This window comes from Talpa europaea (genome assembly GCF_964194135.1).
Source record: "Talpa europaea genome assembly, chromosome: 6".
NCBI classification, from domain to species: Eukaryota; Metazoa; Chordata; class Mammalia; order Eulipotyphla; family Talpidae; genus Talpa; species Talpa europaea.
This window is the reverse complement of record NC_140072.1, coordinates 89,146,877-89,165,916: the sequence shown is the minus strand read 5'-3', so window position 1 is coordinate 89,165,916 and position 19,040 is coordinate 89,146,877. Positions and strand designations below refer to the sequence as shown.

Sequence of the window (19,040 nt, the reverse complement as noted above, 5' to 3'; positions counted from 1 at the left end):
GAATCTAACTGGTGCTGCAGAGGCTGCAGACACTTTCACAGCTCTGCGCTCAACCCGCTGCGTCACCTGGGAGGCCCCCCAGCATTAACTTTAGATCTATCAGTTAAACCTCTTTGGTTATTATGCTGTGCTTCTGTTCCTGAAGTATTGACTTTTCACTTCCTCAGGGACACAGAGGAGTAGAGAGGAGGAGTAGAGAGATGTACCCACAGGAGAGAGTAGATATGTAAAAGATGCTTCCATGATAAAAAAGATACCTCCTTATAGCTCAGTGCTTTCCAGCACCCAAACATGATACATTTATTTTTTTTAATTTATTTATTTATACAAGCACTGGGTACAGTCAGAAGCGCGGGAGAGTGAGAGAATTCACCAGAGCCAGAGCCGGGAACAGAACAGGCAGACTGACGAAATACACTGCTGAGGGGAGCAGCGGGCATGGCAGGAGAGGTCTACGTGCTATGTGGGACCCTCGCTGGCAGCCAGGGATTGAACCAGCGCTGCAGAGGCTGCGGGCAGCTTCGCAACCCAGCGCTCAACCACTGTGCCACCAGGGAGGCCCCAAATATGATACATTTAAAGCATATCAGATGTAACTTAGACAAAACTTGATTAAAACTGTAGTCTCCAAAATTGTTTTTGGAAAGGAACCATACATTTTAGAGGCATGCAAATGTCTTATTCCTCCAATAGTTGAAAACATTAAAATGTGTTCGTGTAGCTGTGAAAGATCCTTGTAAACAGTATTAAAGCTCTTCTAGCTCCAAATCTTAACAAATATTGACCTAAGTGAAATACAGAATGTTATAAATAAGGTCCCTCCAATCTACTTATACCAGTAGCTTACATCTGCTTTCAAACACTAGCCTAAAGAACAACATGAAAATTAGTGTCCAAGGCATGGTATGTTAAATATGTGTCATTAAATCTTGGGGTTTTTTTTTTTAAGTTTTTGATATACTTAAGATTAATATTTGAATATCATGAGTGGAATTTTTCTTTCATTCAGCAAATATTTCTTGTACTGTAGGCTAGCACTGTTTCAGGGGATATTACAGTTAACAAAATTGATGTAGTCTGCTCTCCAGGAGTCTACATTTTACCAGGATATGTACTTGTTTGTCTGTGTCAGGTGGTCAAATGCCATGAAGACCAGCAAATGGAAATAAAAAGTAATAGGAATGCGGTGCTATTTTAGAAGGAGGGTCAGAGCCGAAATCTGAGCAGAAATCTGAATGACTACAACATGGATACTTGGGAGGCAAAGCTTTACAGCAAAGGGAAAAATACATGAAGCCAGTGACTAGAATGAAATGGGTCAAGAGGACAGAGGTCAGAGGTCAGAGAGGAGGGCTGAACTAGTTATGTGGCCAGGAAAGACTTGGTCTTTTACTGAGTCACGTGGAAAGCCATTGGATGTTTGGAGCAGAACAGTGACATGCTCTGACCTATGTTTTAAGAGTCATTCTAGGATGATAAAAAGGCTCTGTCCATTATGAATTTATTTAATGCCATGTACTAAAGGGCTATAAAATGGTAAATTTCATGTTTAATATATATACTCACCACAATATTTTTTTTAAAAAAGGATTATCTGACTGCTATATGCAGAATAAACTATAGAAGGTCAGAAACAGGAAGACCAGTTAAAAAGCTATTGCACTAGTGCCATCGATGGTGGTGACAGCTTGACCTAGATTAGTAACGACAGATGTGGGCATATTCTAGAAATACTTCAGAGGTAGAGCTGACAGCACTTGATGATGACGACATGTGGAATGTGAGAGACTCCCAAGTTTTGCCCAGACAATTGGAAAAATGGAGCTTTCATTTGCTGTGTTTGAGAGGTGGAAATCAAGATTTAATTTTCAGATATGTTAACTTAGAGATGCCTAATTAGACATTTAAGATGAGCCAATGAATAGATATGCTAGTCTATTGTTGAGAAGTCTGAACTAAAGACATGTAGATGGTATTTAAAGGTCCTGCAGACAAAATCGAATACCCACCTGTCTTAGTCATTTGGGACTGGGATCAGAGTGTAGGGTAATGAGTTCAAAACCTTATTTACACATGAAATCATATGGGGAACTTCACACACCAATACCCAGGCTACAGCCCTCCAGAGATGGGTATAATTGGTCTGAAGTGTGCTCACATGCCAGGACTGGTTAAGGTGCCCCCAGGTGATTCTCATCTGCCACCAAGACGGAAATGCTGCTTTAGTTCTAAGTCCCAGAATCACCAGGGAGTGCTTGTCAAAAGTGAAAATTCTCCCAGTTAATTCCTCAGCAGGGCCCACCAAATGAGCATTTAAATAATGATCCCACTTGAAAGACTGGTTTCAGAGAAATTTATTCTTCAGCAAAGTACTCTTTCTTCTAAAGTGCATCCCCAATCATTTTTCCCCATGGGCTGTAAGTGTAGTGATTCAACAAGTTCCTTTGGTGGTTTTAAGTTGGAGTGGTTGAGAACCACTGGTATAAAGCCCTCCTGCTCACACCGCCTTATTCATTGGAAGGTCATAACTAGAGCTCACACTCTTCTCTAACCTACCATACCATTCTCAGGGACTGCAACATCCTTGGGGATAAGCCACACAAAATATCTTCCTCTCAGTTTAACATTCTTACCTCCAGTGTTTTCCAGGTTCTTCACTGCCCTCCACTCCATCTTGGCCACCCACTTCATGACTGTATCCAAAACCCCAGCCACAGCAATAAATGCTCCAGCTCCAGATCTCATCTTTAAGCATCCCATTCGGGAATCCTTGAAATTTCCTTTTACCTGGCTGACATCTGAATATATCTTTCTCCTGTCTTATTTAACTAGTTAAAACTAAGATCTAATCTTTTCACAGCTGTACCAGAACTGCTGAGATGTGACATTACTTGAACACACCTCTAACCAAGCATATCTCAAATAGCACCAAATCTCAAAATGAGGTCTCCACAGTCCTGTGGTACAAATACACTTCCTGATAATTTCAAATTGCAATACCTGAGGTAATTATGTATTATCTCCCTTCCCAGCTTCCCACCCCTCCCTTTCCTACCAACCCCCACTGCTGATGATTCATTGAATAAAACCAATCGAACCGTCTCATCTTCACCCCCATGTCTTCACGGAACTAGCCTCATGGCCTCGGTTCTATCCCCTTACAGTAAAAGATATACTACTGCTCGCATTCTGGTTACATCACTCTATTTTTAATTCTCTGGACCTGTCTCTTCCCCCTTTCAAGGGCTTTGCTCCTGCAGGCATCTCCTCTTCCTGATGAACCAGCAACTTCTAACTACTGACTTATTTCCATACTGTTTGTATGTTAATATATAATAAACTTAATACCTCCTTTACCCTAAATGCCTTTATGGTTATCAACAGTTTCTCTGCTTTTTAACAGCAAAAGTTCTAGAAAGTATAATCTATTTGCTGTCTTCTGACCCCTCCATTCCATTGAAACTTCTCTTTTCAAAAGCACCCTTTCATGTCACCAAATCCAACATGTCTGATTTTATCTTTCTCACTCACCACAGGACTTGACTTATTGACTTGACTCAGTTTTTCTTTGCTTTCATAACATAATCCTCTTCCTATCTCTCTTGACCTGCTCTTTTATCTAACCCCTTACTTCTTGCTACTCAAAGCGTAGTCTATGGGACCGGCAGCATTGATAGCATCTTGTTATTAGATTTGCAGAGTGTCAGATCTCAGGACTACTGGCTCAGAATCAATATCACCAGATAAATCTTGGGACATTAAAGTTTTACAATCACTGTTCTAAATGTGGGTGTGCCCCAGGGCCCTGTACTGTACTCTCCTTCCAGATGATCCCAAGCAGGCCCACAGCTTTAAATACGATATTTTTTTTTAATCTCCAAATCTCTCTCTAGCCATGATTTTCCTGCTAAATTCCAGGTTCATATACTCAAGAAGCCTACCTAACATCACCATCTGGATGTCTCAAATATTTCAAATTTAACATGTTGAGTAAAAACACTTCCCCACCTCACCAAATAAAGATTAGCTAAATTAACAGAATCCTCATACATCTATCAGCTCGCCAGGTCCTCATATTGCCCATTTTACAGTAAAGTAATTGAGACACAGCAAGTAACTGGCCAACAATCATACATCTCCAAAGCACTGCACCCAGGTTTTGAAGTAAGGAGCATGTTCTGGAATCTGATTACCTGTTTTACCTCTCAATTCCATCTGCCCATAGTTTAAAGAAGGAATTTAAAAGGAATCATTTATTTCCTCATCTTTCACTTTCAATTCTGCACATTACATTTGCAAACATTATCTTGGATCCATATACTTCTCTCCATCCCCATGGCCACCACCATGTCCAAGTTACTATTTTGCTTGTGCATTTATTAACCTACCTGTTCTCTCTCTTTCTATTCTAGCCAGACTTTCCTCACAGTAGTGATTTTTTTTTAAATAAGAATCTGATGTTTCTTCATTGTTGGAACCCCTTCATGGGTTGATATATGTTTGACAGTAACCAAAAGAACCCTGAGCCCTGTCTTCTCTAGCCCCTCATCCTCATTATCCACAAGGGCTCACACTGCTGAGACATACCAAGCACATGACCCGTCCCTCAAGTCTTAGCTTTTGCTGATCCTTCAGAACAAAACCATATTCTCTCCTTCCAGCTCCCCTCACCCCACAGGTGTCAATTCTCATGTTGTCTCTTCTCAATCACCCCGTGGGTCACTTCATAATATCAGCCTGTTTCTTTCACAGCACTTATCACATCTGAATTGGGCAGAAAATCTACATGTAGTTAAAACCATGGATCAAGTCCTAGACTACCTACATTTAAATCTAAATTCTGCTTTATGACTTCTCTGTGTGGACTCACTGTCCTCATTAAGAAGGTTATAATAGTTTCTAGTTAACATGGCTGCTGTGATGAGTTACAGCAATATCTGGCACATACTAAGGACATAATTAAGTATTTGCTATAATTATGTATATTGAAGGGCAAAGACTTGCCTCTTCATTATTTATATTCTCAGTGCTTAGAACACCCACTTATAAAAGTTTGTGAAATGAATGATTACTGTTCTTTCATATAAGTGACAGTATCTACCAATTCCCATGCTATATTGATGTTTTATCCTGACATCACCAATTAATGTGCCTTCATGCTATATTTTACATGCATTTATTTTATTCTATTCATATGGTACAATTGTTTTACAAACTACAAAAAGTACAAAAGCTTAATCCATGTTTTAATACCAGGTGAGAGCTAATTTGAAAAAAGTTAAATAGCACAGTAGGTACCAAAGTAGTTCGGGTGTCCTGTACAAGTCATAATGATTTGCTGTATTTAAAGCTATAAATATTGCCACAGGAGAATTTCTTGTCTTTGCAGCGACCACACAATTCCTGTCGATGAGGTCTTCTCAGATCAGTATGTCTTTTCTTCTGAGGACAGGAACAAGGAGACTTTGAACAGGTCTTTGAAAAACAAGAAAAGAATTTAGACACTAAATGATCAAATAGTATGTCAAATGTACTCCTCAAATAAAAACTCTTCTCCCCACCACTCCATCCCCAATATCTTCAACCTCCTTTGAATCCAATAAGACCAAAACTAAGTCATTCAAACATAATAAACATCAAAGATAAATGTTCAGATATGGAGCTAATAGAGAAGATAACAAGAGAAAAAAATTAAAAGTTAAGGAGTTTGTAGAGTGTCTTCACTATAAGTTTTTACATAGGTAGCCAAGTGGGTATGAGAAGTAGTTGATGAGTTTTCAGTGGTTTGATAATCTAGACTTGGACATTTAAAAATACTAGACTAGTGATCCTCAACCAGGAGTATTTTACTCACTAGAGATATTTGGCTATGTCTAGAGAGATTTTTGGTTGTTGCAACTATCAGGGAGGGGTGTGCTAGAGGTAGTTGAATTTTTTTTTCCTGGACATGTACAATATTTATTAGAATTTAAAAGTGTTTTTAACCAGCATCCCATTCTGAATTCTGATCATTAAAAATCACACTCCATGGACACTGGTAAACTGCCCTTATTCAACTTCCCAACCTTGCCAATCTTTGAAATTGATGATCACAGTTCAATTTTCTGCACATGACTAATACCCAGAAAAAGGAAAAAAAAAAATCAAGCTTTGCCTTTTATATTATGAAAAAAGGGCGTTTTTATTTTCCAAATTATAGTTTTAAATGTGATTTTACAAACACTATTCTACAGTTACACCTTCCACTCTTTCATGGACAGTATACATCCTTAAGAAAATTGTTGATAATTGCATGGTGTTTAGCATATGCACTGTTTTAATAATTATAGATCAGTGACTATGATGGGTTATAGCAGATGTGGAGGATCTAAGAGAATAATTAAGAAATGGGAGATGGGTTAGTAGATAATACTAATACTAATGGAAGGAGAAACAACAGCGCAGGAAATATAGAGCATAAAGGATATGATGAAAGGTCTAATATGAGCAATTGAAAGAGAAAAGGACTGGAAGCAGTACTTTAAAGTTAATGATTGATAATTTTCCAAAAGTGATGAAAATCTGCATGCTACAAATTCGAGAAACACTATGAATCCCAACAGGATAAATACAAAGAAACCACAACTAGGTGTGTTATTTTAAAACTGCTAAAAACAAAGCAGAAAGAAATATCTTAAACACAGAGTTAAGAACAGGAGAAAGTGTGAGAGTGAGAAATCAAAGCAGATGCAAGAAGACTAACTTCCAACTTCACAGAAACAATGGTGAGACCCAGAAAGAGCAGAAGAACAACTGCTAACCTAAAATTTGTATCCCCAGAGAAAATATCTTTAAAAAATATTCAGACAAAATAGAATGTCTTTCCTCCAGACCTGCACTACAGGAAATTGTACAATCTATTCCTCAGGCAAAAAGAAAGTGCTCCCAGATACAAAATGGACCTAATAGTAACAGAAAGATAAATACATAGCTTAAAGCTAAATGAATAATGACTACAACAATGTCTTCTGAAGTTTAAAATATGTGTAAAGTTAAAATATACAAAAGCAGCAGCATATAAATTAGGATGAACTGATAAGGAGTTGAGAGTGTTCTGATACTATTGCATTGTAAAGGGAGGTAAGATGAACAATTTATGTAGGTACTTAAATGCCATAAAATCATGTTGTAATCTAGGATAACCAGCAAGAGAACTGAAGAATAACTATCAAGAGAATGGGGAAAGGGAGGTTGACCAACTTATAATATTTTTACAAGGTTATGAGAGAGGGGGTAAAGAATAATAATTTTTTTAAAGTATAAGTGAATGCAAAAAATATAATATAAAAATAGTAATAGTATTTGAACCAAATTTAATAAATAATTATGTTAAACTGAATAATGACAATGTCATAAAAAATGTAAGTCTAAATAACTTGTCAATCATTAGACAAGTTTTTAAAACATCATTTCTAAGAAATATAAAAAGGATATTTTTAATGATGTGAAGGTTTTAGATTTAAAGAAAAAAACCTCTTGATTATGAAAACCATCTGTCACACTTTTCTGAAAAAGTTAGGTTTCCTGCAAGCTATTGTAGATAAGATCTTATCTAATTCTGTGACTTCCTAGACATTGGAGACATCCCATAGAATCCTGCTGCAGCTCTAATATCAATCTAACCTTGAGAAGTTACTTCATCTTATTGGTTTCTTGGTCTGAAACATGGGAATAATACCCATGTCAAAGGTTAGATTACAGGAGAAAATACATGTAAAGCCCTTAGCCCAAAGTTTGGCACATAGTTAAAGCTTAGTAAAAGTTTTTAAATATTGTTCCCAAACTATACACAGGGTGTTAGAGAAAATACACACACACACCGTACACAAACACACTACATAAGACAACTTAAGTATAAACCTTAGCCCTGACCTTAAAAAAAAGACAGATTTATGTTTCCTAAAATATATTATTTCAAACATACAGAAAACCTAACAATGCAATAAAAATATCCAATTTTATCAAATAACATTTTGCCAGAGAACCTTCATGATTAAGCATTAAATCTTATTAGACATGATGGAAGTATTCTTTATACTCACCTGACATTGGATCGCTTCTACTCGATAAGGGTTAAAACTCTTTTGGCATTTACAACAGAGTTGTTTGAAATAAACCTAAAGAGAAATTTGTCTTTTTAATATAGTTGATTGTACCCTAGGCTCCCAGTTCTAAATTTAAGTTCTGTTCTCTCACCTTGTACCTTGCTTTTGCCCAACCTCTGACCTGAGGATTTTAGCCCTCTAATGTTATCAGTCACTTTTTTTTTTTTACTCTTTGAACCTCACTTTCCTTACCTGTAAAATCAAGAGACTACTGCTTACTTTTTCTATAATTCTGAAAACCATTCAACATAGTAAAGTCTTTATTGGGAAGGAATTCCTACAATATACTCAGTATGTGGGCCCAAATCCTTGGCTTTCTCCTGCTGTGCCTATCTAGTATCCCCTACTTTTTCAATTTTCAGTATGTCCCCACTTGAACTTCAAACTACTTGTAATTTCCCACTGATTGATGTGGTTTCTAGGCTTTGTGCATTTTCTTACACACGTTATCTGCCAGCCTTACTTGGGAATGCCTCTTCTTTATCCTTAAAATCCCACTCAGACATCATGATGTCTTTCCTCTGATGGGTTAGCCACCCTGCTCCTGTGTTACTTCTGGGCCACTCCCATGCCACAGGCGCCCAATGCTTATATCATCAAATTTCACTGTCTTGTCATTCCTATCAGAATATAATTCTTGAGATTGTTCTTTGAATCCTAGTGTCTCAGAATGTTGTTTTTCTTCTGGCAGGAGAAGTCATTTGGTTTATTTTCAAAAATATATTTGGTCCAAGATCTAGTCCAAAATGTTATATTTTCCTTCAGATATTAGCATGACTCCTTGCCCTTTCCCTCTATAGTCCATTAGCCAGAAAAGCAGTATCTAAAATGCAACAGCACAGGGCAGTCAAATTCAAATGCTTGTAAATGTGAATGAAATAGATCAAATGTAGACGGTGGTAACAGTGGCAGTGCTCAATGAGAGAACATAGAAGCTGCTCAGTCGCAGCTTACTGTTCTCATAATGAAGGGAGAATTAGTAATGACCAGAATCTGGTTGTTTAGGAAAACATGGAAATGCAGGAATTAATGAAAAATCTTTCTCAATCTTAATATGCTGAAAATAACTCAAATTAAGGAGCGGGATGAGGACTTCTTAACCTTTTTCTCACAGGCTAACCTTCGCAATGAATGATTTCTCTTTTAGCCCCACCTTGTGGACAAACCATGGAAATGTTCTAGAGCCAAACTTGTTCAAAGAATACCAATGAAAACTTCACTATAGAAAGACCCAACTTAAACGAAAGCAAGAGTTCACCTAAATAGCCTGACATTTTGTCTAATGGACCTACCAAACAATATAATACCAGGATATGGCCCAGGAGCTCAAGTCATCATGTGGATAGTTCAATTTAGTTTAATTCAAACATTTACTGAGCATCTATTATGTATCTGCACTGAAGAAGCCTAGAAGAATGAGACAGTTACATCCCATTAGGAAGTATCTTCCTCCATTTCACATCTGTGCCTGCCCCATCCTCCTCCCATGTCCCATTCACTTTTACTTACCTTATTAGTTCCAGAAATGCACCACACATAAGCACTCTCCCATCTGGTCTTACAATCTTTACAGTGAAAATAGCCATATTTCGGTTCCAAAAACTGCAAATGGGGGTGGAGGGGAAAAGCATGTATCAGTTACTATCCTGGGAGAAAAAAAGCCAGATCTTTTTCCCTTGTCACTCTATTAAAAAAAAAAAAACTTATTTGTAGCTATTCTCAAGGTTACTTTATTAGTTCACCATCTCATCTCCCAAGGGTTACTCTGGCTCTTCTTGCTGTCTCATACTTTTCCAGTCCGTTTTCCACAATGTCACCAGCTCAACCTCCCCCAAACAATAATCTGAAAATATATTTCAGACTTGAGGTCATTCCTCGTGTCATTTCCAATAGCAATGATTGCAAACTTTTGTTTTTATAGACTTAGAATTGGCACGCTTTTTACCAAAAGTTAGAAAGCACATAATCCATGTAAAAACAGGTTTGCAGAATTCCCTCTCTTTCATCAGACAAACGGAGGAAGCAAGAGATATTGTTCTTGTTGCCACAGAAAGAGAAACAGAAGAGTGGGATTGGCAGACAAGTGAGCAGAAGGTAGAGAAAGTGCACCTGGAAGTTGGGTTTTCCAAGCTGATGGACTGCGGCCACCTGTGCCTGCTTGCTGTTCCTTTCTGGAGGACTGGAGGCATCTTCCTCCCTCAAGTCATCCTGCTGCTGGAGTTTCTCCCACTTGTCCTCCTCCAGCTTTGGTGTTTGTGCTGACTGCAGTTGCCTGGCTTCCTCCGGAGTGGAAAGCATCTTCTCCTTGTCTTTCCCATCCTTCCTTAGCTGGATCAAGCTCCCATGTCCTATCGATGGCGAATAGACTCCCCAGGCTGGCAGAGGGGTTTTGTGGCTCATACTGCTCCAGACAGAGCGGCTGCGCAAGGTACGAGGCCCCAGGGAGCACTGCACTGCCTTGTCCACCCGAGGGCTCACCTGCACACCCATTTCCTTAGTATTAACTTTGCACAGTCGAAGGCTAAGGCTGGGGTTCATCTGGGACAGAACAGCCTTAAGCTGTGCCCTCTTGTAAGGGTCCATGCAGTAGTCAGAGGCATTCGCAGGCACCAACAGCCCTGGTCTGGCCAGAAAAGTTGGAGGACCAGTGTTTTGCCTCCAGTCGGGGTGTTTGTGCTCAGAATGTCCAGGCTGGCCCAATGCCATTGTGTTCCCATATCCCTGATACAAACCATAGGGAACACGTATAATGCGCTCCATCTACTCACCTCGTGACCAAGCACAGGGCAAAATTCCAGTGTCCTGTCCAGGCTTTGCCTTTTTCTCTCATCGGCCCCTTCTTTCTCCTGATCAAGTTTGGTTCAGATTCATCCCTAAGCTGCTGCATTTATTTCAGGTTCAGTTGGGAGCTGTCACTTATTACCTTAATTGAAAGAGGGAGGAGATCTATTTACAGAAGTTCAATTACCACGTGATTCCTAATTGCTTTTCCCTCTCTATTCAAGAAACACGTTTCATTATTCCACTCTTCCTGAATCATTTTTCCTAAGCTGTTTTTCATTTCTGACTTCTTACTCACACTTATGTTTTGATTAGCATTTAATTTGTTCCCATAGTGACTTACATTTTAGAGATCCTTCTTTAAAACATATAATAAATTGAATACAAGTAGTAAATTACTAGAGCAGCAGAACTGGAAGAGTATTAGGAAGAAAGTATTTTAAGACAATACTAATGAATATAAAGACCTGGTAGCACAGGAACAAGCAGCATAAAGTCTGTGTGTGCTGAGGAGGCGGGGCAGGAGAGCTGTTTATAGAAACAAAATATATTTCAGAGGGGTCTATAACATATCAATATTCCTCATTAGTTCATCCATAGTGAGGACCCCTCCTCCCAAAAAAAAGGCAGGGGGGGGGAAGTAAATTGGTCTGCTTTAAAAGATAAATGTATATTTAGTCATGGGATAGTTAAGTAGTAAAAGTCAAACCTACTTGAAGACTGTTTCTTATTATCAGGTAAATTACTTAACTACATGATTGACTCATTTTCACCATCTGACAATTCTAACTTATTTATAGATTATTATAGGATTAAGTTTGATATAGGTTATAAAGCACAAAGCGGAACTCAAAAATTGTTCAGTAAATGGTAGCTATTATTAAATATGGGTCACAAGCCTGTGTTCCTTTGCTATATAGACCTAGTCAAGCATAAGCTTTGGTATCTGTATTGGAAAGGATTGCTGATTATCAAATTATAATGATGCCTAAGGAACCAAGTGGAACCCACCCTTTTTCTTTTTTTAAGATTTATTTATGTATACAAGAGCTGGGGTATAGGCCAGAAGTGTGGGGGGCGGGGGGGTGAGAGGATTCACCAGAGAGAGTGGGGAACAGAACAGGCAGACTGACTGAAATACACTGCTGAGGGGAGCACCCGACAAGTCAGGAGGGGTCTGCTGTGCCATGTGGGTTGCTCCCTGGCCAGGGGATCCAACTCGTACTGCAGAGGCTGTCCTCAGCCTCATAATTTGCATCTTAACCCTTTGCGCCACCAGGGAGGCCCCACCCTTTTTCTAATCTAAAGTCGCTTCTGCTGTTTACTGGTGAAGAGCCTTCTGGTGCTGACAGGTTCATCAAAAACACTGGAAATGACTTTTCTTACTATCGATTCAAAGAAAGGAATATGGCATTATAACATAGTGCTGTCAGTGTAACGTAATGCATAAAATATCTGAATTATTTCAATAAATGTTTTTAATCAGCCCATGCCTTAATAGTGACAGTTTTCTATAAATACAAACACAAATTGTATTGTCTGGAAAAAAAAAACCCACTGAAAGGGCTTTTGTGGGGGAAAGAGCTTTCTGGAAGCAAGGTTCATGAGCAGCTCTCATCTATGAATCCTGTTGAAGGCTTTCTTTTTTTATATCATGAAACAGATTCAAAGCCATATACGAGGCATGTCACAGACCAACCACCACGTTGAGATTCCTGTCTTTTTCAGGGCATCGGGGTGAGGGGTTAGCTAGGGAGTAGGCACAATACAGGGTGACAATACCGAAGCCTGCAAAAGTGACTACATCCAACGCTGCTGGAGGTTGTTTCAATTGTTTAGCGGGGAAATAGATTCAGGTCTTGAAAACCAGCTACCTAAGAGCAACAGGAGGGGCTAGCCCGTCCTCTGAATTCCGATCTCAGTCCTTTCCACTCTCTAAGGACGACGCAGGCAGGGAGTCACCCACAACCAATCAATTCGGGGTACTCATAGGTCAATCCATTTAGAGGGACGCCCGCTCTAAGTTTAGAATAAAAGCCTTCCAAACACCACAGGCCGTATCCCGGGGGAGGTCACCCACGAGTGAGGGTGGAGCTCAGAGAATGGGAAGGAGTTGCGGGTGTACACAGGCGCTGTCCGTCCAAGCAGCGCGGCCTGGTACGCTCAAGACTTAAGGAGAAAAGAAACCAGCATGGCAGCCCCCTCTGTCAGCAGTCCGAGATCACGGGAAGGTCGTCGAAAAAGAAATTAATCGCCCCACAAAACCATGGCGTTAGCGGCAGCGGCACCGGCGCGGCGGTGGAGGCGCGACGACTTCCGGGTGGCGCGCGCGCTACGTGCCGCGTCATGACGTCATCTCAGGACGCGCCCGAGAGCGAGCGGGCTTTTGGCGCGAACGCCTGAAACAAGGTCGGCGGAAGCGAAGCGGCTGGGATGGGCGCCTTGTCAGGAAGAAGTCGGAGAGTCGGGTTTCTGATTTAAGTGTGGACGAGGTTTTTGTCAGCCCACTGTGGCCAAAAAGAGCTGCGCCTCAGGAGGCGGTTAGTGTTGGCTGGGGTGGAGACGGGCCTGTCTCCCGCGGGCCCCGGCGGCGGGGTAGCGTCCTTCGTACCCGGGGTGGGAGCCGGGGTTTCTTGCCCAGGTAGGTCTCTGCCATCCCGAAGTTGAGGGGGAGAAAGAACCGGCCCCGCAGATGGAAGAATCGGCTCTTCTGCAGAGCAAATTCGAACCCCGCCCCTTCACTGGGACTGCTTTCCCCAACTTTGGGCCCCGCGAGTCTCTCTGGGTTTAATTCCCAGCTAACCCAGATACCCCAATTGAAATTTACTTCATTGGAAACATAAAGTTTCTTTAACGGAATATTGCTGTTTCGGGAAATGTTTTACAGTTCCTGGCACCCTGCATCTGCCTTACAAATTATCCTCAGGTGATTGCAGTGTAATGAGGATGAACGTGTACTGATTTGTTCTTGTCCAACAGTTTTTATTTCTAATAGCCCTCGCTAATTGACTGCGTAACTAATTATAGGCAAATAATATTTAAAAGTCTGTTCATGAGTCACACTAGACACATTTCAAATGCTGACCGTGACTAGTAGCTACTGTGCTGGGCAACAAAGACAATGTTTCCGTCATTGTAGTACGTTCGTTTATAGTTCTTCCCCGAGGTAAATGGACAATGTAACTTAAGACAAATTTACCCACTTCCGATTTTAACCTAACTCACCTAACAAGGACAGACTGCATCCCTGTGAAGTGTATTTTGGTCTTCTCTTTTGCAGATTGGAGTGACAGCGTAGATAAAAATGTCTGTTGGATGCAAAGAGAAGCCAATTTTTTATGAAATTTTTAAGACGCGTTGCAGTGAAGCAGGTATTGACGGTTTTCTATAAATTACATTAAGAAAATGTTTTCAATTACATTAAGAAAATGTTTTCAGAATGTGAAAATATGCGCACTTGCTGCAAAGAATCCAATATTTCACGTTTTTGTTTACACTGTAAATTGTTCTTTATGGGATCTTAAATTAAGAAAAGGGGCGGGCCTCTGCTGGTGGCGCAGCGGTTGCGCGCTGGGCTGCGAGGCTGCCCAGCTGCCCACACCCTCTGCAGCGCCCTTTGCTTCCCCAGCCACTGGCGAGGATCCCACCAAAAAAAAAAAAAAAAAAAAAGGTGGGGGGCACTTGTAGATAGGTCAATGGTAAGTACAGAACACCCCCTGGTGGACACATTGGAACTGGCTCAGTTAGCAGTAGGGAGAATTGTTTTTAAAGGGTAGAACTCCTGGCAAATCAGAATCATTTGAAAATGTTACTTTATAACAGAAGTTACCAAGCTTTCTGGTCTCTGTGCTCCTTATGCTCTTAAAAAATAATTCAGGACCTCAAACAACTTTCGTTTATGTAGATTACTATATTAGAATAGAGACATCTATTGCGTTAAAAATTACGAAGAGCATCCCTGGTGACACAAGGGGTTAAAACGCAGCCTATGAAGCTGTCTGCAGCCACCAAAGCACGCGTTCAATCCCCAGCCAGGGAGCTACCCACATGGCACAGCAGACCTCTCCTGGCTGGCCTGCTGCTCCCCTCAGCAGTGAATTTCAGTCGGTCTGCCTGTTCTGCTCCCCACTCTGTCTCTAGTGAGTCCTCTCCCCCCACACACACCTCTGGCCTGTACCCCAGTTCTTGTATGCATAAATAAATCTTTAAAAAAATTATAAAAGTAAACTCATTGTATTATTTATTGATATGAATAGCATTTTTATTCAAAATTACCATGTTGTCCAGAAAAAAATAGTGAGAAGGGGCATTTACAATTTTGCAGTCTCTTTAATGTTTGGCTTAGTAGAAGATAGCTGGATTCACATAAGTATTTCTGAATTTACTCTGGTGCTGTATGTTTTGGTAAATACATATAAAGAAAATCCAGCCTTACACAGCAGTGTAGTTGGAAAAAGGAATATTTTGACAGTCTTTAGTTAACTGTGGTTATTTTTGTTTGATACAACGCCAGTACTTAAAGATAAAACTTTTTTTAAAGATAAAGGTAAAAATACCAACTTTGGGTAGTTTATTAAAAGATATATAATGTGGAATCTCAAACCAATAATGAACTTTTCATACTTTTGTTACGTTAAATTCTACTAGGCTTCTTTGCACTTTACATCTATCCATATTGTAGCATAATGCAGTGACTATTTGGAAAATATTAGTGTTCTCAATCACAGATATTTCATATATTGAAACATTGCACTAAATAATAAAAATCACATTCATTAATATTCATTGACCTCATCAGAAGTTTTAAGATTAGGACGGCATCAAGCTCACAGACTTTGATAAACTTTAACAAAACTATAATCCTCATTTGAAAACTCATATTTCATCTGGCAACAAACTGTTTGTTTCCCTGCACTAACAGGCTCACTTCATTCATTTTTGAGAAAAATATCAAATTACCCCACTGAGAATGACTTGCTTTTTCAGTCATTCTTTCTAGTAAAACTGGAGTCACATGAAAAAAAAAGTGCTTATTCAGTGCACAGCTCATCATATAAGTGTTTTTCTAGACAACTGCACTTAAATATGCAGAAATGCTTTTTGCCTGCTTTCTGTTGTCTCATGAAGAGTATTAAAAAAATAAATATGTTCAAGGGTTGAGCTTTAATAAACTGATTTTTTACTGCTACATCAAGAACATTCTTAAATGGACTTTTTTCCTTCACAATTGCATAGTAATGAAGAATACAATAACTGTTAGTATAATTTGTTGCCACTGCCCTGATTCATGCAGAGATATCATTTTCACTCATCAATGGTAAAAATATCAACATTGTGTAAAACACAGGTAAATAACCTTACTTTTGACCTGTGGACCTCCTGAAAAGGTCTTAGGGAAATCATCCCCTAAAATGGTCCTCAGAGTACATTTATGTTGAGAACTACTACTTTAAGGGTGGGTAGGTCTTAAGAGAAATTTTGTCAGTTCTCTACAACAGAGAACCTTTTTACTCTATTTTTGTGAGCCCATGTGTTCCTGTTACCTCTAGATTTCTCACATGCACTTATATAGTCTTTATAATAATCATTTGTATTGTAACTATAGAATGCATTCTTATTATAATTTTTGTTTCTGAATCCTGAAGTTAAAATAGAAAGCTTTGGAAGAGCTAATATAGCTAAAGCTCTCTCCTTATAGCTTTTGTGAACTCTTGTTATACCTTACTATACCTTACTACAGATTCATAAAAGAAGAGATTAATGATCTTGTTTAATTAATATGCCTTAACAAGTTATCCATGCTCAATATCTCAAGTATCCTTTTCTCTATTGCGATCTTTACTGGTTTGTGATATTTTCTGTGTCACTGATTAATACCAAGTTGTAACTTTTATTTTTCTTACAGATTTAGGACCAATAAGTCTTAACTGGTTTGAAGAACTTTCTTCAGAAGCTCCTTCCTATAATTCTCAACCTGTAGAAGAATCTGAATATAAAATCAGCGGTTATGAACCAAGCCTATTTAAAACACCACAAAGGAAACCTTATCAGTTGGCTTCAACTCCAATCATATTCAAAGAACAAGGTCTAAATCTGCCACTATACCACTCTCCTTCAAAAGAATTAGATAAATACAGATTAGACTTGGGTAAGTTATATGATATGGTACATTAGATAAAAACAAACTAGAAATTGACATTAGCAAAAGTGAATGAGACCAGGTTATAAAGGACCTTATAAATCATATTAAGGGCAAAAGGGAGATAATTAAAGATGCGAAGCAAAAGTAGCATGATCAAACCTGCAGATGATTTCTCTGATCAACCTATCAAATAAATTTTTTTAAAAGATTTATTTTATACAAGAACTGGGGTACAGGCCAGATACGCGGGAGAGTGAGAGGATTCACCAGAGACAGAGCCGGGAACAGAACAGGCAGACTGACGAAATGCACTGCTGAGGGGAGCAACGGGCGAGGCAGGAGGGGTCTGCTTGCTGTGTAGGATGCTCCAAGGCCTGTAGGGATTGAACCAGCACTGCAGAGGTTGTGGACAGCTTCACAACACTGTGCTCAGCTTCACAGCCCTGTGCTCAACCGCCTGTGCCACCAGGGAGGCCCCCAAATAAAATTTCTTTAGCCTGGCATTCAATGCCTACCTCTAATCTGCACTTTTTAGACTTAGGTTGTTTATTGGTCTCTTTCAGACACACAACACTCTAAACAATCTGAATTGCTGTTTTCTCTATAAACTACTTGTTCTTCCTCATGTTTTTTCCTCTGCCTAGAACATCATCATTCTATTCCATCTTCAGATTTCTGAATCCATACCTGTCCTTCAAAGTTAAATTCAAATTAATCATTCCCTAACTCTCCCAAAAACTATCTATGCTCTCTTTTTTCTCAACTCCTATTGTGCATTTTGTACTCTTCTTTTGGCATGAACCACATTCAACCTTAAATTACACTTTAACTGTGTATTATTAAGTCCCCTTACTAGAGAGTAATACTCCTAAAACAGGGAGGCTATGTTATACTTAAATCAAGCAAGTTACAAATATGTGAATGACTGAACATAATATGAATTATTGCACATAATTATTATATTGTAATATGATTATTTGTGCTACATGATTAATTGGAAATATTGGCACTCTGTCCTTTGTGATAGTGTACAGAAATGTTGCCATTATCCCCCTCCCACCCACTCTCAAATTTGCCATTCATTCATACTGACTTTCTTTTAGTTTATTGAAACCACCATACTGTGACTCTTTACACATTGTTTTCTCTGCCCCCAAAAAGTTCTTCCTACCTTTCTGTCTAGCTAATTTATATCATGTATCAGCTCTTGACTTATCTCTCTACTTCAAGAAAGTATTCCCTGTCACATTTGTTTAGTTTCTAATGAAGGAGACCTGCACAAGCACTTATTATACACCAAGTGTTAATGAGAGAGCAAATTCATGGTACTAGAAAATGCACATATAAAGGGAATATGGATAATGGGCAAAGATTTTCTTGTATGTTTTTAAATACCAAGTGGCCTATGTAGTGAGTATTGAGTAAATATTTGTAGAATCAAATGAATATGTATTTTGCTTTTTTTAACCTGCTCTGTTGTGTTCTGGCATCTAATGAATACATTAAAAGAATTACTCCTAAATTTCCATGAGGAAATGTGCTGTTCTGCTGCTCAAAAGTTCATCCTTTTTCATAAAATCATATAAATTTATTTTACCATTTTTCAGCTTATTTATGAGATGGTCACATTATTTGGGAAATGTTTATTAGGGTATGACTTGTTTTTGCTTGGTTCTTTTTACTTTTTGCAGTTCTATTTCTTTGCTAAACTACTACTGATAACATTATTTAAACCAAAGTCCTTTGTTTACACTAGAGTCATTGTTTGTACAGTTTTGTGGATTTTTGATAACTATGTTATATATTTACCATTACAGTATCATACTTTCAGCGAATAGTTTCAATGTCCTGAAAATCCCATCCCCCAACTCCCTACCCTCCAATCCTAGGCAACCACTGATCTTTTTGCTTGCTATAGTTTTTGTCTTTTCTAGAATGCCATATAGTTGAAATTAACACTTTTCAGAGCAATT

At 39.0% G+C, this 19,040-nt stretch overlaps 2 protein-coding genes across 2 annotated transcripts in view; one reads left to right on the top strand and one right to left on the bottom strand.

Annotated features, from left to right (window-relative positions):
• Positions 1-5,325: 5,325 nt before the first annotated feature.
• Positions 5,326-10,904, bottom strand: ZAR1L (zygote arrest 1 like; the record flags this gene model as incomplete). The annotated part of the gene is made up of 4 exons (XM_084234881.1): positions 5,326-5,475; positions 8,082-8,156; positions 9,654-9,746; positions 10,254-10,904. 4 exons carry the CDS (start codon positions 10,902-10,904, stop codon positions 5,326-5,328), a joined length of 969 nt encoding a protein of 322 aa, XP_084091007.1.
• Positions 10,905-14,229: 3,325 nt separating this feature from the next.
• The window catches only part of BRCA2 (BRCA2 DNA repair associated), a gene marked incomplete at both ends in the record, with an annotated part of 57,726 nt that continues 52,915 nt past the window's right edge, over positions 14,230-19,040 (top strand). The window contains 2 exons of the mRNA XM_084235487.1: positions 14,230-14,296; positions 16,831-17,073. Of these exons, the coding sequence (XP_084091613.1) occupies positions 14,230-14,296; positions 16,831-17,073 (310 nt within the window). The remainder of the gene's footprint in view (positions 14,297-16,830; positions 17,074-19,040) is intronic.